Source organism: Oncorhynchus mykiss, chromosome 15 (assembly GCF_013265735.2).
Source record: "Oncorhynchus mykiss isolate Arlee chromosome 15, USDA_OmykA_1.1, whole genome shotgun sequence".
Lineage (NCBI taxonomy): Eukaryota > Metazoa > Chordata > Actinopteri > Salmoniformes > Salmonidae > Oncorhynchus > Oncorhynchus mykiss.
This window is the reverse complement of record NC_048579.1, coordinates 7,221,248-7,237,565: the sequence shown is the minus strand read 5'-3', so window position 1 is coordinate 7,237,565 and position 16,318 is coordinate 7,221,248. Positions and strand designations below refer to the sequence as shown.

At 41.0% G+C, this 16,318-nt stretch overlaps 1 protein-coding gene across 1 annotated transcript in view; it reads left to right on the top strand.

Moving 5' to 3' along the window:
• LOC110490890 (noelin-3) overlaps positions 1-16,318 on the top strand; it is a 36,049-nt gene that overhangs the window by 11,485 nt on the left and 8,246 nt on the right. The window contains exon 2 of the mRNA XM_036945696.1: positions 15,170-15,313. Within this exon, the coding sequence (XP_036801591.1) occupies positions 15,170-15,313 (144 nt within the window). The remainder of the gene's footprint in view (positions 1-15,169; positions 15,314-16,318) is intronic.

Below are 16,318 nucleotides of genomic sequence, written 5' to 3'. Positions count from 1 at the left end.
AACTCGGTGGGTGCTAGCTAGCTGTGCAGAAGGTAAAGGCCGCTAACAATGACTAAATAGCTTGTAGCTAAGGTTCAAAACAATATGGCTGTAGTCCGATGCCTTATGGTCAAAAGAAATCCGTAACACAGCCACCTGGTACAGCCAGGCAGTCAATGACTCAGTGTTCCAAAACTGTTCACCTATTTCTACTTCAAGCAAGGACAATATTATATTATTTTTCTTTTTGTGTCTTTTTATGCTTCACTTGCGGCATATAATCGATTTTATCTCCAATTTCCACCCCCCAAAAAAAGGTGACATATCAGATTGAAACATAGAGCTATATGCTCTACAGGTTATTGTTTGGCTGGGTGCTAATGTGAAACAGGGCCTTTAAAAGTTGAACAGTGTTCTGTCATACTGACCGCAGCCCAGTTAAACACAATCGAGCAACGCGCCGTGGAATTGATCAATCAATGATGGTTAGATACCATCCACATACTCTACCATTCAAAAGTTTGGGGTCACTTAGAAATGTCCTTGGTTTTGAAAGAAAAGCACATTTCTGTCCAGTAAAATAGCATCAAATTGATCAGAAATACAGTATAGACATTGTTAATGTTGTAAATGACTATTGTAGCTGGAAACGGCTGATTTTTAATGGAATATATACATAGGCGTACAGAGGCCCATTATCAGCAACCATCACTCCTGTGTTCCAATAGCACGTTATGTTAGCTAAATCAAGTTCATTTTAAAAGTCTAATTGACCATTAGAAAAACTTTTTGCAATTATGTTAGCACAGCTGAAAACTGTTGTCCTGATTAAAGAAGCAATACAACTGGCCTTCTTTAGACTAGTTGAGTATCTGGAGCATCTGCATTTGTTTGTTCGATTACAGGCTCAAAATGGCCCGAAACAAGGACCTTTCTTCTGAAACTCGTCAGTCTATTCTTGTTCTGAGAAATGAATGCTCTTCCTTGCGAGAAATAGCCAAGAAACTGAAGGTCTCGTACAATGCTGTACTACTCCCTTCACAGAACAGCGCAAACTAGCTCTAACCAGAATAGAAAGAGGAGTTGGAGGCCCATGAGCACAACTGAGCAAGAGGACAAGTACATTAGAGTGTCTAGTTTGAGAAAAAGATGCCTCACAAGTCCTCAACTGGCAGCTTCATTAAATAGTACCCGTAAAACACCAGTCTCAACATCAACAGTTAAGAGGCAACTCCGAGATGCTGGCCTTCTAGGCAGAGTTGCAAAGAAAAAGCCATATCTCAGATTTGCCAATAAAAATGTAAAATTAAAATGGACAAAAGAACAACGACACTGGACAGAGGAACTCTGCCTAGAAAGCCAGCATAACAGCGTCGCCTCTTGGCGACGCCGGGCTCAATAATTTTAATTTTAATTTTGCACGCCCAATTTTTCAGTTTTTGATTTGTTAAAAAAGTTTGAAATATCCAATAAATGTCGTTCCACTTCATGATTGTGTCCCACTTGTTGTTGATTCTTCACAAAAAATACAGTTTTATATCTTTATGTTTGAAGCCTGAAATGTGGCAAAAGGTCGCAAAGTTCAAGGGGGCCGAATACTTTCGCAAGGCACTGTATATGTTTTGACCATGACAGTTTACAATCTAAGGTAACACCTAGTAATTTAGTCTCCTCAACTTGTTCAACAGTCATTCATTACCAGATTCAGCTAAGGTCTAGAGCTTATTGAATGATTTGTACCAAATATAATGTTCTTAGTTTTAGAGATGTTCAGGAGATCTATATATCTATCCCTCTCTCCTCTCATCCATCCCTCCTTCCTCTTCTTAGTTACAGTAATTGTGGCCCTTAGCGGTGATGCAGACAGCCCCATAACAGACAAATATCATTCCACAGCACCCAGGGAAATGTGTTTGTGAGTGTGTGTTGCAGACAGTCCCCATATTAGACAGATATCATTCCACAGCACCCAGGGAAATGTGTTTGTGAGTGTGTGATGCAGACAGTCCCCATATTAGACACACATTACTGCACAGCATGCAGGGCCCATAATAACAGAGGAGAATGGATTAGAAGTTTGGTTTAACTAGACTTCCCCTGTGCAGTTCCAACAAGCAAACTCGTTATGCGCCTATGTAACATAGATGTAGGGAGTCAGGAAGCAGGTGCAGTTAATTAGTTTAATAATAACAAAACATGGAACGATAACAAAACGAGAGAAGCATCTGACATGGTGTCATGACTCTCCTGTGAGGATCCAAAGATCAGATTACAATGGATCGACGACCACCAGAGCCCTCTCACCCGCACAGGGGAGTAGGTATGATGTGTGGGTTTTATGACACCGCACGCCAATCGTAAATTGTATGCAGCAGGGAACTATTTTTGGTCTTCAGGAGTGGTGATTGGAATGTTGCTTTGTTACAGAGACATTTTGCCACCCAAAATTCTATCGTCCAGAAGTGAACATTGGGACAATATTTCAAAACATCTGGATGTGGGGAATGATGAGGGATGGGTCTATGTAACATTAATGTCTATTTTGTGATGTCATACATTTTTTTATAAACATGTTATAACAAAAATATTGTAACTTGAAGAAGCTTTCCTACTGTGTCTGTCAGATTTACATCCTTTACGTTGTGTAGGAATGTGATTTTAGTTTTCTAACGAGATCATAGTTTTGATGATACGTTGCCCATTAAGTAGCCAATGAGGTCAGAGAGCTTGTCAGCGTGATGAAACCACCCTTTTCAACCAGACTGCTTAAAAGGACTGGGTAAGAATTAACATACCATACCAGAAGACGTGAGACTTTGGTCCACACGTTGAAATGATTACCAACTCTGAAACCCTCAACCTCAACACTAGATGAGAAGATAACCTCACCTACAAGACCAGCAAAGTGTGGAGCGTTAGCTACATGTGGGAAATGGTTGAAACGTTGAACCAACATGGGGTGAAGAAGATAAACTCACCAGACTATACCTGAAAATGAACAGGCTGCAGCTGTCTGTATAAAAGGGGTTCAGACTCTGACTATCCACACGAGCTAAGAACAAGTTCTGAACAAAGCTCATTGGAGACCGGACAACTAAGAAGAAGGACATTATGACATCTGGTGGACAATCAGAGTATGTACAAGTGGCCGCGGAAAGGCCAACAAAACCCTCTTTCAAGAAGGTTTGATTTCAAAAGAGATAGAGGACTAACGACGGCATTCAAACACGTAAATACATTAATTGCTTCTTATTCCAAAACGGGTGGCGGTTTGTGTGCAAGGTATATGATTAATGTGAAGACAGTCCTAGAATTTATCCACGATAATTATCCCTTTTTCTCTCTCTCTTTTTTCCCCACCCCCTTCTCCATCTCTGTGTAATAAGCCACCGTACTGTATATTGTCAGTCCACTAGGGACTTTTGCTCATGTAAGTGTGTATGTGTATTCTGTGTTATTATTTATTTAGTTAGTAAATAAATAATTAAATCAATTTGTGCAGTACTGAATGATGAGCAAAAGTTGGGGTTCTTGCGGATTCAAGAGGTTTACAACTGTTCAGAATAAGTCTGATATGAGGTAATGATTAATAAGTGACTTATCGATATGTAACATATCTTCTAGAGTTGAATTCATGAGATGGAAGCTCGTTTTAACAACTTCTTCACGTGGTGCCCCAAATTCCTATTGATTTAATTGTTACATGATGAATTTAATTGGTTAACAATTAAACATAGTAAGTGAAATAAATAGCAGTCATCAGATTAATGTAAATCAAGTCACGACATTTTGGAGCCCCTATGCGAGGAATCTAAGACAGAATTAGACCTTGCTGTTGAATTTAGTCAATATGAATTGTGTAGCAGATTACGTTATACACCGTTAGAGCCGTAGGCAGGATTTGTTGTTGACCTGTGTGTGTGTTTCCATTTGAACAAGATACTGGAAATATTCCCCTACGGTGTTGCATACTGAGTAAAGATCAGTTCAGGGTGAATTATACAATTTCTAGGGCTAGGACATATGAACCAGCCAATGTTCTTTTGGCCAAAGCGAAGTTATTATCTTTCTGTCTCTCGCGTTTCAGGAGCGTGAGTAGACCACGGCGAGTACTTTCTTATGTTACCGGGTGTTCCGGTAGATTGGGTTGAACGTGAGACGTCATTAGTAAACCTGTTCCCGAATTGAAAGGAACCTGTGTGTGTGCTTGGAAGTTAACATTTCCTGTTAACAGCTAGCTCTGGGAGAGCAGCCATTTCCCTGTGATTTCATCTTTCAGGGCGAAACCGTGTGCCTTTGTCAACGGACGTTCCGCATGGTGGGAATCCCTTGTGAGATCAGTTTTCAGGGTTAAGTGACCACTTATGTTGAAGAATCGCCAATATATATATATATATATATATACAGTGCCTTGCGAAAGTATTTGGCCCCCTTGAACTTTGCGACCTTTTGCCACATTTCAGGCTTCAAACATAAAGATATAAAACTGTATTTTTTTGTGAAGAATCAACAACAAGTGGGACACAATCATGAAGTGGAACGACATTTATTGGATATTTCAAACTTTTTTAACAAATCAAAAACTGAAGAATTGGGCGTGCAAAATTATTCAGCCCCTTTACTTTCAGTGCAGCAAACTCTCTCCAGAAGTTCAGTGAGGATCTCTGAATGATCCAATGTTGACCTAAATGACTAATGATGATAAATACAATCCACATGTGTGTAATCAAGTCTTCGTATAAATGCACCTGCACTGTGATAGTCTCAGAGGTCCGTCAAAAGCGCAGAGAGCATCATGAAGAACAAGGAACACACCAGGCAGGTCCGAGATACTGTTGTGAAGAAGTTTAAAGCCGGATTTGGATACAAAAAAGATTTCCCAAGCTTTAAACATCCCAAGGAGCACTGTGCAAGCGATAATATTGAAATGGAAGGAGTATCAGACCACTGCAAATCTACCAAGACCTGGCCGTCCCTCTAAACTTTCAGCTCATACAAGGAGAAGACTGATCAGAGATGCAGCCAAGAGGCCCATGATCACTCTGGATGAACTGCAGAGATCTACAGCTGAGGTGGGAGACTCTGTCCATAGGACAACAATCAGTCGTATATTGCACAAATCTGGCCTGTATGGAAGAGTGGCAAGAAGAAAGTCATTTCTTAAAGATATCCATAAAAAGTGTTGTTTAAAGTTTGCCACAAGCCACCTGGGAGACACACCAAACATGTGGAAGAAGGTGCTCTGGTCAGATGAAACCAAAATTGAACTTTTTGGCAACAATGCAAAACGTTATGTTTGGCGTAAAAGCAACACAGCTCATCACCCTGAAGACACCATCCCCACTGTCAAACATGGTGGTGGCAGCATCATGGTTTGGGCCTGCTTTTCTTCAGCAGGGACAGGGAAGATGGTTAAAATTGATGGGAAGATGGATGGAGCCAAATACAGGACCATTCTGGAAGAAAACCTGATGGAGTCTGCAAAAGACCTGACTGGGAATGGAGATTTGTCTTCCAACAAGACAATGATCCAAAACATAAAGCAAAATCTACAATGGAATGGTTCAAAAATAAACATATCCAGGTGTTAGAATAGCCAAGTCAAAATCCAGACCTGAATCCAATCGAGAATATGTGGAAAGAACTGAAAACTGCTGTTCACAAATGCTCTCCATCCAACCTCACTGAGCTCGAGCTGTTTTGCAAGGAGGAATGGGAAATAATGTCAGTCTCTCGATGTGCAAAACTGATAGAGACATACCCCAAGCGACTTACAGCTGTAATCACAGCAAAAGGTGGTGCAACAAAGTATTAACTTAAGGGGGCTGAATAATTTTGCACTCCCAATTTTTAAGTTTTTGATTTGTTAAAAAAGTTTGAAATATCCAATAAATGTCGTTCCACTTCATGATTGTGTCCCACTTGTTGTTGATTCTTCACAAAAAAATACAGTTTTATATCTTTATTCAAGGCACTGTATATATATATATTTATATATATATATATATATATATATATATATATATATAAGACAACGTCTTCTCACATTTGTAACAACGGGTTACACTTTATGATATCCAACCAATCTCAACTGATTGGTGTCTCATTCAATGTAACAGGGGAGTTAAATTGCCAAACAAACATTTTACCAAATTAATTTGTTCCAACCAATGAAACATTTTAGAATGTTGCACATTATCCTAGATAAAGTGATGCTAACAGGTTAATTCAAGTTTAATTCCCAGATAGAGTATACAGGTATGATTTAATCATTCACATCGATTAATCAATACAATTTGCAAGCTCATTGAAGCCCAAATCGCATCAGTACTGATCCAATATTGATATAAGTTCCGCTTTCGCGGGAATCCCGTGTGTTTCGCTGGCTGGCTGTTCTTCATGTTTTGTTTCTACAGCTGAGCCAGCTGGTCATGGTATTTACGAAGTAGGTGTCCTTGTTCACCGACCATCTGGGAGATGATCAACTGCTGCCTCAATTTGTTGAGGTAGTATTCTGTAACGTAGATGCAGGGAGTCAGGAAGCAGGTGTTCTTAGTGAGTTTAATTATAACAAACATGGAACGATAACAAAACAAGAGAAGCGTTTGACATGATCAAATTTAAATCAAATTTTATTGGTCGCATACACATATTTAGCACATATTATAGCGGGTGTAGCGAAAGGCATGTGTTCCTAGCTCGAACAGTGCAGGAGTATCTAAAAACGATTCACAACAATGCACACGAATCTAAAAGTAAAAGAATGGAATTAAGAAATATATAAATATTAGATTGAGCAATGTCGTAGTGGCATTGACTAAAATACTGTAGAATAGAATACAGTATATACAACTGTGTAAACAGTTGAAGTCGGAAGTTTACATACACCTTAGCCAAATACATTTAAACTCAGTTTTTCACAATCCCTGACATTTAATCCTAGTAAAAATTCCCTTTCATAGGTACATTTGGATCACCACTGCATTTTAAGAATGTGAAATGTCCGAATAATAGTAGAGAGAATGATTTATTTCAGCTTTTATTTATTTCATCACATTCCCAGTGGGTCAGAAGTTTCAATACACTCAATTAGTATTTGGTAGCATTGCCTTTAAATTGTTGGGTCAAACATTTCACAAGCCTTCCAAAAGCTTCGCACAATAAGTTGGGTGACTTTTGGCCCATTCCTCCTGACAGAACTGGTGTAACTGAGTCAGGTTTGTGCTCGCACATGCTTTTTCAGTTCTGCCCACACATTTTCTATAGGATTGAGGTCAGGGCTTTGTGATGGCCACTCCAATACCTTGAATTTGTTGTCCTTAAGCCATTTAGCCACAACTATGGAAGTATTCTCGGGGTCATTGTCGATTTGGAAGACCCATTTGCGACCAAGCTTTAACTTCCTGACTGATGTCTTGAGATGTTGCTTCGATATATCCACATAATTTTCCTCCTCACGATGCCATCTATTTTGTGAAGTGCACCAGTCTCTCCTGCAGCAAAGCACCCCCACAACATGATGCTGCCACCCCCGTGCTTCACTGTTGGGATGGTGTTCTTCGGCTTGCAAGCCTCCCCCTTTTCCTCCAAACATAACGATGGTCATTATGGCCAAACAGTTCTATTTTCGTTTCATCAGATCAGAGGACATTTTTCCATATGCAGTTGCAAACCGTAGTCCGTATTTTTTATGGCGGTTTTGGAGCAGTGGCTTCTTTTTTGCTGAGCGGCCTTTCAGGTTATGTTGATATAGGACTTGTTTTACTGTGGATACAGATACTTTTGTACTTGTTTCCTCCAGCATCTTCACAAGGTCCTTTGCTTTTGTTCTGGGAATGATTTGCACTTTTCGCACGAAAGTACGTTCATCTCTAGGAGACAGAATGCGTCTCCTTCCTGAGCGGTATGACCGCTGTGTGGTCCCATGGTGTTTATACTTGCATACTATTGTTTGCACAGATGAACGTGATACCTTCAGGCATTTGGAAATTGCTCCCAAGGATGAACCAGACTTGTGTTCTACAATTTTTTTTCTGAGGTCTTGGCTGATTTCTTTTGATTTTCCCATGATGTCAAGCAAAGAGGCACTGAGTTTGAAGGTAGACCTTGAAATACATCCACAAGTACACCTGCAATTGACTCAAAACTCCCATAATTTGCAAATAAATTCATAAAAAATCCTACAATGTGATTTTCTGGATTTTCTTTCTCATTTTGTCTGTCATAGTTGAAGTGTACCTATGATGAAAATGACAGGCCTCTCCCATCTTTTTAAGTGGGAGAACTTGCACAATTGGTGGCTATTTATATATAGAGAGAGAGAGATTTATTTCCAGGAGTGGTACATCCCTGCCTTCTCTGACCTTGTGAATAATTCCGCAGCACACTGTCACACATTCTTCTACAGTCATCCTCTTTTTACTCCACATCACTATCTTTCACTCTCCTCTCTCTCTGTCCATCTCTCTCTCTCCATCTCTGTCTATCATTCTCTGTTGTTCCCCGTGCTACGTTAGGTGTTGTTGTTATCGTTGGTGTTGCTGTTATGTTTGGAGGTCACCACTTGTTAAGTTGAACCGCTGCTGACTAAAATGTCTGTCTCTATCTAGTTACGAAGCTCTGTGCAGTCACACACACACACTCAAATTCACCTACTCACACACAAGGCAACTGCGACTTCATCTTATCCACCATTAGAGCAGAAATGTTAACTCGTTTAAGGAGCATGATCATCAATTCCAGGACAGACATGTGCATTCCACTTTAGTTGCTCCCATAGCTTTTATAGAGACAGTTTGATCAATTGATGTAATGAATAGTTATGTCCATTTTTGGTGGCTTGTTTGTTCAGCATCCTTTATTCTGACATGGCTAGTTTAGACCAGGCTGACATCTTTATGTATTGATCATTTGTCATACAGTAGTCTCTGTGTGTGTGTGTGTGTGTGTGTGTGTGTGTGTGTGTGTGTGTGTGTGTGTGTGTGTGTGTGTGTGTGTGTGTGTGTGTGTGTGTGTGTGTGTGTGTGTGCGTATTTATTAGGGATCCCCATAAGCTGATGTCATGGTTACTCTTCCTAAGGCCCTTACATTACTTGTGAACCAAAAATATAAAACAGTACATCATATAACATTATCACACCACTACATATCTACAATACCAAATGTATAATACCACCATACAACAATATTACAATGTGCGTGTGTGTAGAGTGCTTGTGTCTGTACATTTGTGGTGTGTCTCTTCACAGTCCCCGCGTTCCATAAGGTGTATTTTTACCTGTTTTTTTTTTATCTGACTCTACTGCCTGCATCAGTTACCTGATGTGAAATAAAGTTCAAAGTAGTCACGACTCTATTTACTGTACTGTGCTCTTCCAATAGTCTGTTCTAGACTTGGGGATTGTGAAGAGACCTCTGGTGGCGTGTCTTGTGGGGCATGCATGAGTGTCCGAGCTGTGTGCTTGTAGTTTAAACAGACAGCTCGGTGGATTCAGCTTGTCACCACTTCATACAAACACAAGTAGTGTCTCTCCTATAATTTTGAGCCATAACAATTTATGGAACACTGTGAAGAGACACAGACAAATGTACAGACACAAGCGCTAGCAGAAGCACTCTACACACACGTACATTGTAATATTATTGTATGGTGGTATTATACATTTGGTATTGTAGATATGTAGTGGTGTAATAATGTTATATGATGTACTGTTTAATCTTGTGATTTACTCAAAAGCATGTAGTTAGTAAAGATTGAAAAAAGTAAGGGGCCTAAACAGCTGCCCTGGGGAATTCCTGACTCTTTCTGGATTATGTTGGAGAGGCTACCATTAAAGAACACCCTCTGTGTTCTGTTAGACAGGCAACTCTTCATCTACAATATAGCAGGGGTTGTAAAGCTATATAACACATACATTTTTTTCCGGCAGCAGACTATGGTCGATAATGTCAAAAGCCACACTAGTCTAACAAAACAGCCCTCACAATATTTTTATCATAAATTTCTCTCAGCCAATAATTTGTGTAAGTGCTGTGCTTGTTGAATGTCCTTCCCTATAAGTGTGTTGAAAGTTTGTTGTCAATTTGTTTACTCTAAAATAGCATTGTATCTGGTCAAACACAATTTTTCCCAAAAGTTTACTAAGGGTTGGTAACAGGCTGATTGGTTGGCTATTTGAGCCAGTAAAGGGGGCTTTACTATTCTTGGGTAGTGGAATGACTTTTTCTTCCCTCGAGGCCTGACAGCACATATTTTCTAGTAAGCTTAAATTGAAGACATGGCAAATAGGAGTGCCCATATCATCTGTTATTATCCTCAGTATTTTTCCATCCAGTTTGTCAGACCCCAGTGGCTTGTCATTGCTGATAGACAACAATAAATGTTTCACCTCTTCCACACTCCAAAGTACAATTATTGCATTTGTTGCTGGCACATCATGCCTAGGTTTTCTAATCTTGCCCATTTAAAAATGAATTAAAGTAGTTGGCAATATCAGTGGGTTTTGTGATGAATGAGCCATCATTTCATTGAAAGATGGAGCTGAGTTTGCCTTTTTTCCCAAAATTTTATTCAAGGTCCCCCAAAGCTTTTTACTATCATTCTTTATATCATTTGTTATTGTTTCATAGTATAGACCAGCAAATATTCTTTACATCATCAACATAAGAATCACTACAAACTTCTTGTATGACCTCTTATACACTATATTAGGCCCAGCCTTTGGATCTTTGGTTTTCCTAGATATGGCTACTATATTCACTAAATCCAATTGACTTCGATACTGCTTTAAAGCAAATATCTGCAACATTAGTAAATATATGATCAATGCATGTTGATGATTTCAGTTCCTGTGCTGTTCGTAACTACCCTGGTAGGTTGACTGATAACCTGAACCAAGTTGCAGGCACTAGTTTACAGTTTGAAGCTTTTTCTTGAGTGGGGCAGCTTGATGAAATCCAGTCAGTATTTAAATCACCCAGAAAATATACCTTTCTGTTGAAATCACATACATTATCAAGCATTTCACACATATTATCCAGATACTGACTGTAAGCACTTGGTGGTCTATAGCAGCTTCCCACCAGAATGGGCTTAAGGTGAGGCAGATGAACCTGTAGCCATATTACCTTAACAGTATTTAACATGAGATCCTCTAAGCTTTACAGGAATGTGGTTCTGAATATAGACTGCAACACCTCCCCCATTGGCATTTCTGTCTTTTCTGTAAATGTTTTAACAATGTATCATCAAAGGCATTGTCTGAGTTTCAGAAATAGTTAGAATATGAATGTCATATGTTGCAAGCAAGTTATTGACTTCATGAACCTTGTTTCTTAGGCGACATATATGTTAAGGGCTATTTTTTATAACTTTTCTGTGTTGCCTGATTGATTTTAATGCTTTACTGGGAAGCTTATCAGAAGTAGACATGCTCATATTAGTTATATTGGAGCTGATAGTGCAGGCTGAGCTGCACAAAGTGGTCTTCCTACTAGGGCTCACCGCCTCAGTGATAACAGTCTAACTCTGGTTCATAGGCACATAATTACTGCATACAATAGCTTTAGGATCAACAGAGGTATTCAGGGCAGATAGGAGGCACATTCATTAAGTTACTTACATTGTGTCAGCCAACTCCCCTGCAATAACGCACATTTGATGCAATATTATGACAACTCAGCATCACAAAGGTATGGATTAACTGAGCTGGGCTTTGGAATCGCTGTCTCAACGCAGCCTTGAAATGCCAGAGTGGAGGAGCCAACAGAGCTACAGTAATCTTTTATCCAGGTGTGTGATGCCAGTAGGTGGCTGAATCTTTCACAGCGCACCGGAACTTTCCCTCTGCGCAACGTACCGGATCTGAAATGATTGGCTTCCTTTTTGGAATCTTTCAGTTCTTTAAAAACAATTTTCAGACGTTCCGAGGTAGCCCTCCTGATGTCGTGTGCATTTATTTTTGTGAGTGTGTGTTTTGCTTAATCATTCTTCTCTTCAGACAACTTCAACCCCACTATGAACTGTCTGTTAGTTTGTTTCTACTGTGGGCGGTAAGTTGTTGACGTTAGCTCTGCTACAGGACATGTCTTGCATAATATAGCCCAGTACATCAAAGTAACACTGTTAGGACACAGTTCATAAAAGGTCCACGCACAGAGGATAAAAAATAGGAATTGCAACATTGAGAATTTTAGGGCATTTTCTGTCTCACACAATCTCTCTCTGCAGTCAATACACAGTACACTATGGTTCCAGATCTCTGTAAGTTATATAGAGGAGGATCTGATACAAGACTACATTGGTTTCACACAGAGATACACTCCAATGGAGGGTCATTAATCATTCTCACAAAATACCTTTCACTAGAGCCATGGAGCCACCCCTGCTGCAGCCCCATTCCCAGTGGACCAGCACCAGTTTAAGTCCCTGCACAAGCATCTGGGGTTGTCTATTTCACACCCTCCTCTCTCTCTCCTCTCCTCTCTCTCTCCTCTCTGTCACCCCTCTCCTCTCCTCTCTCCTCTCTCTACTCCCTCTCTCTCCCCTCTCCCCTCTCTCCTTTCTCTCCTCTCTCTCTCCTCTCTCTCCTCTCTCTCTTCTCTCCTCTCTCCTCTCTCTCCCTTCTCTCCTCTCACAATCTCTCCCCTCTCTCTCCCTCTCCTCTCCTCTCCCCTGTCTCACAATCTCTCTCACCTCTCTCTCTCTCTCTCTCTCACCATCTCTCCCCCACTATCTCTATCTCTGAAGTGACAGACCGATGATTAATGTTTTAATAGGATGGTTTTCTGAGAGCTGCACGTTTAAAGAAATTGAGAAAAATAAGACAGACATGTCAATGTGTTTCCCTGTATTCCTTTAAAAAAATATGTCTATTGATGCACCAGCACCTTAGACAGCGATTACAGCCTCGAGTCTTCTTGGGTATGACGCTACAAGCTTGGCAAACCAGTATTTGGGGATGGAGTAGCATAGCTATTTTCAGTTCTCTCCAGAGATGTTTGATCGGTTTAAAGTCCGGGCTCTGGCTGAGCAACTCAAGGACATTCTGAGACTTGTCCCGAAGCCACTAATACGTTGTCTTGGGTGTCTGCTTAGGGTCATTGTCCTGTTGGAAGGTGAACCTTCGCTCCAGTCTGAGGTTCTGAGCGCTCTGGAGCAGGATTTCATCAAGGATCTCTCTGTACTTTGCTCTGTTCATCTTTCCCTCAAACATGACTAGTCTCCCAGTCCCTGCCGCTGAAAAACATCCCCACAGCATGATGCTGCCTCTACCATACTTCACCGTAGGGATGGTGCCAGGTTGTCCTTCTGGAAGGTTCGCCCATCTCCGCAGATGAACTCTGGAGCTTTGTTAGAGTGACCATGGGGGTTTTGGTCACCTCCCTGACCAAGGCCCTTCTCCCCTGATTGCTCAGTTTGGTCGGGCAGCCAGCTCTAGGAAGAGTCTTGGTGGTTCCAAACTTCTTCCATTTAAGAATGAAGGAGGACACTGTGTTCTTGGGGACCTTCAATGCAGCAATAAACAAATTATTCCTCAGGATCTGGGCCTCGACAAAATCCTGTCTCCGGTCTGGCTCTTTGGACAATTCCTTCGACCTCATGGCTAGGTTTTTGCTCATTCATTGTCAACTGTGGGACCTTGTATAGACAGGTGTGTGCCTTTCCATATCATGTTCAATCAATTGACTTTGCCACAGGTGGACTCCAAGTTGTAAAAACATCTCAAGGATGATAAATGGAAAGGATGCCCCTGAGCTCAATGTCGAGTCTCATCACAAAGGAATGTCATTTTATGCTGTAGCGTTATGATTTCCCTTCACTGGAACTAAGGGGCCCGAAATATGAAAAACAGCCCCAGACCCCCAAAAACAGTAAACTTGAGCGTGCATAACTAAGGTTTCCCTCAAGAATGTCCCTGTATTTAGCGCCATCCCATCATTCCTGCAATTTCCCAGTCCAGTTTCTCAGTCCCTGCTGATGAAAAACATTGCCACAGCATGATGCTGCCACCACCATGCTTTACATTGGGGATGGTGTTCTCGCGGTGATGAGAGGTGTTGGGGTTGCGCCAGACATAGCATTTTCCTTGATGGCCAAAAAGCTCAGTTTTAGTCTCATCTGACCAGAGTAACTTCTTCAATATGTTTGGGGAGCTTTCCACACGCCTTTTGGCGAACACTAAATATATTTAATTATTTTTTTCTTTAAGCAAAGGCTTTTTTCTGCCCACTCTTACCGTAAAGCCCAGCTCTGTGGAGTGCACGGCTTAAAGTGGTCCTATGGACAGATACTCCAATCTCCGCTGTGGAGCTTTGCAGCTCCTTCAGGATTATCTTTGGTCTCTTTCTTGCTTCTTATTAAGCCCTCCTTGCCCGGTCGTTGAGCTTTGGTGGGCGGCCTTCTCTTGGCAGGTTTGTTGTGGTGCCATATTCTTTCAATTTTTTATTAATCGATTTAATGGTGCTCAGTGGGATGTTAAAAGTTTCTGATATTTTTTATAACCCAACCCTGATCTGTACTTCTCTACAACTTTGTCCCTGACATGTTTGGAGAGCTCTTTGGTCTTCATGGTGCCCCTTGCTTAGTGATGTTGCAGACTCTGGGGCCTTCCAGAACAGGTGTGCAGTATATATACTGAGATCATGTGACAGATATTGTGACACTTAGATTGCACACAGGTGGACTTTATTTAACTCATTCTGTGACTTCTGAAAGTAATTGGTTGCACCAGATCTTATTTAGGGGCTTCATAGTAAAGGGGGTGATATGCACACACCACTTTTCAGATGTAATTTTTGAAACAAGTACATTTTTTCAGTTCACTTCACCAGTTTAGACTATTTTATGTCTGTCCATTACATGAAATCCAAATCACATTCAATTTAAATTACAGGTTGTAATGCAACAAAATAGGAAAAACGCCAAGGGAGATGAATACTTTTGCAAGGCACGGTATACTATAACATTTGTAGTATCTATCACTTTCTATCACTAGCTATATGATTATCTAGCTACCAGCTCACACTGAAAAATGTTGTCTGTCATCCAACGTCATTTATCCAGATTACTGATTCCCTTCACTGATATTTTCTTGTGTGTGTGTGTGTGTGTGTGTGTGTGTGTGTGTGTGTGTGTGTGTGTGTGTGTGTGTGTGTGTGTGTGTGTGTGTGTGTGTGTGTGTGTGTGTAGACCATCGGGCCTAAGGAGGGTTGGCAGGTGTACAGCTCAGCCCAGGATACTGACGGGCGGTGTATCTGCACGGTGGTGGCTCCTGAACAGAACCTCTGCTCCAGAGACGCCAAGGGAAGACAGCTCCGCCAGCTACTGGAGAAGGTCACACACAAAGCAATACAGACACATACAGTACATACTCTCTCTATCAGGGCCGGTTCCAGGGCCCTGTGTCTGCTAGGGGGCCCCCAACCCCCCAAATGAAATAAGTATATACTGTATTTTCATTTTTGTAACTCAGTCAAGTTCTCAATTTACTGTTGAGCGTTAGGTGCAATTTCAAAATGTTGTGTGCATCAGCAGTTTTTCCCTGATAGTCAGTCAATTAGCCCCTATGTCAGTTCAGGCAGATCACTCGAGATTGACTTCGGAATTGGACATCTGTCCAGCCACTAGTGGCAACAGTGTGTGCTCTTACCATCAAGTACAGGTAGGCTTGGGTTTTGCTAGTGTCTTGTAGACTGGAGTGAAAAATGGGTGTAATTCCATTCGAAGGCAATCCCATGACTCAAATAGAATAACATTTGATTTGTCAATTGTGCCAAATACAACACCTTACTGTGAAATCCTTACTTTAAAAGCCCTTAACCAACAATTCAGAAAACTATTTTAAGTAAGAAAATATTTGGTAAATATTTGTTTTCCATTTTTTTTTACTAAAGCAAGAAAAAAAAGTTACACAATCAATGAACAATAATGAGGCTATATACATGTACAGGGGGTTTCGGTACCGAGTCAATGTGCATAGATAATAAACAGCGAGTAGCAGCAATGCAAAAAAGGGGGTAATTGAAAATTGTCCGGGTAGCGATTTGATTAACTCCCTGTAGGCTGTCTCATCGTTGTCGGGAATCATGCCTACCACTGTTGTGTCATTGGCAAAACGTAATGATGGTGTTGAAGTCATTTGTGGGTGAACAGGGAGTACTGGAGGGGACTAAGGACACACCCCTGAGGTGCCCCCGTGTTGAGGATCAACGTGGCAGATGTGTTGTTGCCTACTCTTACCACCTGGGTGCAGCCTGTCAGGAAGTCCACGATCCGGTTGCAAAGGGAGGTGTTTAGTACCAGGATCCTTAGCTTAGTGATGAGCTGTATTAGTCAAAG